The sequence below is a fragment of the Lactuca sativa genome, chromosome 3 (assembly GCF_002870075.4).
Source record: "Lactuca sativa cultivar Salinas chromosome 3, Lsat_Salinas_v11, whole genome shotgun sequence".
NCBI classification, from domain to species: Eukaryota; Viridiplantae; Streptophyta; class Magnoliopsida; order Asterales; family Asteraceae; genus Lactuca; species Lactuca sativa.
In genome coordinates this window covers 244,964,886-244,970,208 of record NC_056625.2, presented here as the reverse complement: position 1 = coordinate 244,970,208, position 5,323 = coordinate 244,964,886, and the positions used below count along the sequence as shown (strand labels likewise).

The following is a 5,323-nucleotide window of genomic DNA, read 5'->3' as shown; positions in this document are numbered from 1 at the left end:
TTTTCATGACAAAATCTCTATGGACTTTACCAGCAAGTAATGATACACTTCCTATGGCATCTACGTGAAATGGTTGCACGAGTGCATAGCAAACAACTTGAAAAGAATGCGCAAATTCATGAGACACAAAAGAATTTGAGGCACCAGAATCAAATAAGATGTGAGTAGGTCTAGAGTTGACAAGACATGTACCCGTCATAATATTTGGGTCCTCGCGTGCCTCCTCTATGGTAATCTAGAATGCACGGCCCTTAGCTTTTAGCACCTCCTCCTTTGGAGTATTCTTTCCTTGTTGAACGGAAGCTTGACTCCCCGCCATTTGACTTGTAAGAGTGGGCCAAAAACGCTTCTTGTGGCCAGTAATACCACATGCATAACAAGTAACATCCTTCCTTGGGCAAGCCGGCCTTATGTGACCTATTTCTCCACATCCATAATAGACAACGGATTCCTTGTCTATTTTGCATTGGCCCGGATGATTCCTTCCACAAATGCGACATGATGGCGATTGAATAGAAAAAGATTGTGATCTATCGCGACCATGAATGGAGCTCTGAGATTGCTCTCTTGTATTAGAATCAGATTGAATAGATCGAGTTGGTGGAATAAAGGTAACAGAAACAGTTTGATCGATACGTGGATGCTTTGGAATAGAAAAAGTGGCACCATTTATCTCTAAGTCATGCTCACGCTTTCAAGCATACTCTCAGCTTTGTCAAAGGACAAAACATCCTGATTAGCTACGAAATCGCGAATCTCATACCGTAGTCCATCCAAGAATAACTGAATTTTATCGTCTTCGGTTAGGATATACTTTGTGGCAAAGCGTGCTCTTTGATTGAATTGAGTTTCATACTCATTCACGGTCATTCCTTCTTGCTTAAGCTCAAGAAACTCTTTCTCCAATCTCCTCCTCATGTCTAGAGAACAATACTTCTCTAGCAAACGAGTTTTGAACATCTCCCACGATAAATTCTCCTGGTCATACTCGTTGAGAGCTTCATATGTGGCTTCCCACCAGACCAAGGCTTCTCCGACGAGCATAGTAGAAGCATAATTAGCCTTGTCTTCATTATCCACATGAGAAATACAAAACACTTTCTATGTGTTCTGGATCCAGTTAAGAACAATAATGGGATTAAGAACACCTGAAAACTCCGTAGCACCACTACTCTTGAAATCTTTGAACGAGGGACGCTTCACCTCCCCTTTTGAAGATTCTCCAGTGGCTTTCTCTTTTCCTTTATCACCATTCTTTTTATGTTCTTCGAAAGTCTGTCGAATAATACCAGTAAGTTTACCCAATAGTCGCTTCTCACGAGGAGATACTGGAGTATTTACTTTACCAGGTTGAGGACCTCCACCAACCTCACGGGTATGGCTACCTTCCTGTTCAGCCATTCTTCTGAAAATTTGGAGTAATATAGTATTTTAGAATATCAGGATTTATTATTACCTAATACTTTACTTAAGTCTTTCCTATGGTTCGTATCCATATACTCCTAACGAAACCGTTCATATATTGAACTTCTGACGGTTTAAGTCTAAATACCAATCCGTGGAATTTAGTTCACTTAAACCACCGCTCTGATACCATGATTGAAAGACCCCAACTTTCGTATTTCACAATATAGATACTCCAAAACATGCTACATGCATATTCATAAAAAAGATATTTTACATTGATAAAGTGATTACAAAAGATTGGATACAAACCGACTAAGTTTTAGTATATTACATAACTACCCAGGATATTGTAATTTTATACATACATAAACCAAAGTACAAAAGTAATAGTAAAAACTATTATACATCTTCCAACAGTATATAACCATACTGGTTACTTATCTCCTGCAATTGTTAAACATTGAGAGGGTAAGTTGTGACGCTTAGTGAGTTCAATAATAGATACAATATAACGTTATGCCATATATATACTTCAATATGGCAAAAGCAAAGAGGAACAAGAAACAACAAAGGTAGATGAGTATCATATGACATGCTTTCCATATCAACGAATAACCTGATTCAAAGATATACGATCAATGAGACATGACAATTTCTATACTTGATATACATCAATAAAGCTTCGACCCAAATGGCACAGAAGACATACACTTTCTGATTTAAATATTTCGGTAGATTTCAGGCTTATAGCCCTGTCTAACCATCTGCCAATGCCATAGAATAGAAGTCATTCTCTTACAGAGACATGCTCTACATGGCCAGAGGCTACGTACCAGTACCACCGTAAATCTAAGTCCTTTCGCAGATCACATGGTCAAAGGTATAACTTTGCTATCATAAATAGCAGAAATAAAAATAATACGGGAAAATAACTCGGAATAACAACACTGAAAAGCACATGGCACATATAACACATAACATACAATTGTTCCTATATATTAAACTCACCGTAAAATAACTGGGGGGCTAATATAGTAAATTGGGCAGCACTTCGGCTCTAAATATGACTTTCTGTGACGAAACCGGGGAATTTAGGTTAAAACCGGCCTTACACGGGCAGAGTTTCAACTTGAAAGTATAATTTTCTTGGGAACTTCGGGGCTTCGGGACTTGCTTCGGGACTCGGGAATGATACGGGGCCTTTGGGGGTATAAAATACCAAGAAGAAAGAAGGTTAGGGTGAAGAAGTGTCAAAATTAGCAACAAAAGTCGGAGGCCTCGCTGCCCTTTTATAGGGGCTGAACCTCGCACGTACGTTGGGCGTACGAGGCATTACGCGGGGCGTAGTTTGGATCAGTCTTCCACGTGTCAAGCTTTGGGTGGTGGATCGTGGCCTCTCTTCGGACCGTGCAAAACCAAAGTACATGGGGCGTACAACTAGGTACGCTGAGCGTACCCTTCAGATTGGATCAACCTTGTCATGGTCTCAGATATTATCCGAAATAAAATTTATATAATCTGTTTTTGACGTTTTGTATATCCACACGTAGGCGAGAATATACTCTACAACTTTCGTTTAGACTCCATCGGCTAATTTTAATTTCATTATTATTATTATTATATTTTTAACGGGCCGGGACAGGAAAAGTCCGTTAAAATTCATAACTTCTTCATCCGACGTCCGTTGTCGTCAGTCTTTTTACCGTTATACTACTAATGACGAGACCTTCAATTCTCGTTTAGGTTGTGTTGGCTAAATATCGCTCAAACTTATTTCAAGTTTTTAGCTGTCTACCGCTATACCGAAACTTAGAAAAATCATAACTTCCTTATACGAATTCACATTTTGGCGTTCTTTTTATGAAAATTCTTGGTTTAACGAATACTACGACTTTCATTTAGATCATCAAGTCTAAAAAGTAGTTTATCAAAACTCACTTTTTACGTCATTCGGCGTCCTGCCAGTTTTGTCATGGATCTTCGATTGGTCATAACTTCTTTGTTATAACTCGGATTTCGATGAGGTTTTCGCCTAAATTTTTCTAACGAGATTATCTACAACTTTTAATAATAAATTTTTACTTATTTCAAATCTTATATTTTCGTTAAATTTCACTATTTTCCTTTTGATTGTAATTTCATAAGACTTCCAATCATTTCTGATTGATTCTAAATATAGTTTTACTTCATTTCTAGTAAAAACCATCTGCTAGAACTCAATACTTCAATTTCATATAATATTTCATAATATTTTTCACTTTTAAAAATACATACCACGATAACTGAACGTGTATGTTACATTGGCGTTTATTCTTTAGTGCTTAGTAGTGGGTTATGTTTAGATTTAAATAATTGTTGCTACTCATCAGAAATGACAAGAAATATTATTTCATTTCATGGTTTATATAGACAAGGTTTTAGATATTCTTTTGATAATGAGAATGGTTATGTTTATGTTTATTATAATGGTGCATTTATTTTGAAGCACTATCTTGTGATGGCATGTATGAAACTGTGATGTTTGTAGACAATTTAGGAAATAGTGTGTTGCAACTTGATTCATCTAATGGTTTAGACAAGGTATGAATGTGACATTGTCGTCTTGGACAGGTCAACAAGAAACGCATTGCCCAACTCCAAAAGGATGGAGTGTTGGAATCATTCAACTTAAGGTCGGATGATACATGTGAATCTTGTTTACTTGGAAAGATGACTAAATCACCTTTCACGGGTTCATGTGAAAGAGGTGAGGGATTGTTGGATCTCATACACACGGATGTTTGTAGGCCCTTTAGATCCACCACAAGGGATGCAAATCGATTTTATGTAACTTTTACCGATGATTATAGCAGATATGGATAAACCTACTTAATCAAGCATAACTCAGAAACCTTTGAAAAGTTCAAAGAATTCAAACATGAAGTTGAAAATCAATTGGGCAGAAAGATCAAGATGCTCAGATCCGATAAAGGTGGTGAGTATCTTAGTATTGAGTTCCACGACTACCTCAAGAAATGTGGAATTGTTTGACAATTGACACCTCCTAGGACACCACAATTTAATGGTGTGGCTGAGAGGCGTAATCGAACCTTGTTGGACATGGTGTGTTCCATGATGAGTCGGACTTCACTTCCAATCTCATTATGGGGGTATGCCTTAGAGACTGCAGCCCACATTCTTAATCTTGTTCCAATAAAGAAGGTTGTCAAAACACCTCACGAGATGTGGAAAGGGAAGGTTCCCTCGTTGTCACATATCAAGGTTTAGGGTTGTGAAGCTTTCGTTAAACGAGAGACTCATGAAAAGCTTGAACCTTGAAGTGAGCGATGTATTTTCATCGGCTATCCACATAAGTCCTTTGGATACTTGTTCTGCAGACCAAGTGAGAATGTGGTCTTCGTATCACGAAGGGGAGTCTTCACGAGAGAGAGCTCATATGCAAAGAGGACAGTAGGAGTGCAATTGACCTTGAAGAAATTCAAGATCCAAGCGATGAAGGAACCTATAACACTAGCACGCAAACTGAGGAAGACATTCCTGTTGAACCTATTAACGAGTCATTACCTCTTAGACGTTCCACTCGAGTTAGAATGACACCAAAGTTTTATGTATTGCATATAACTATGGATGGTCATATGTTTATTAGTGATAGTACATTGGTAAATTTGGACGAGCCTTCTAACTACAAGAAAGCCATGGTGAGCCCTGATTCTGCTAAATGGAAAGAGGCAATGGACAACAAGATCAAGTCCATATATGACAATCAAGTTTGGAATTTGGTTGACAATGTACCAGGTCGTAAGACAGTTGGGTGCAAATGGATCTTCAAGAAGAAGACCGAAATGGATGGAAAGGTGCAAACCTTCAAGGATCGACTGGTTGTGAAGGGCTTTACTCAAACCCTAGGGGTTAACTA

The 5,323-nt window shown here is 38.2% G+C and overlaps 1 protein-coding gene across 1 annotated transcript; it reads right to left on the bottom strand.

The window, feature by feature from the left end:
- Positions 1 to 235: 235 nt before the first annotated feature.
- On the bottom strand, positions 236 to 1,401 carry LOC111911812 (uncharacterized). The gene is made up of 3 exons (XM_023907558.1): positions 1,290 to 1,401; positions 691 to 1,067; positions 236 to 643 (listed from the first exon to the last, which is right to left on the bottom strand). The coding sequence occupies exons 1-3, from the start codon at positions 1,399 to 1,401 to the stop codon at positions 236 to 238; spliced, it is 897 nt and encodes a 298-aa protein (XP_023763326.1).
- Between the last annotated feature and the right edge of the window lie 3,922 nt (positions 1,402 to 5,323).

What these genes read in the sequence shown, in the direction of transcription:
- LOC111911812 (XM_023907558.1), bottom strand. Translation starts at nt 1,401, where the DNA reads ATGGCTGAACAGGAAGGTAGCCATACCCGTGAGGTTGGTGGAGGTCCT. An exon ending in ACTATTGGGTAAACTTACTG is followed by an intron (nt 1,068 to 1,289) that starts GTATTATTCGAC and finishes TGGATAATGAAG; the next exon opens with ACAAGGCTAATTATGCTTCT. An exon ending in CTGAGAGTATGCTTGAAAGC is followed by an intron (nt 644 to 690) that starts GTGAGCATGACT and finishes TCTATTCCAAAG; the next exon opens with CATCCACGTATCGATCAAAC.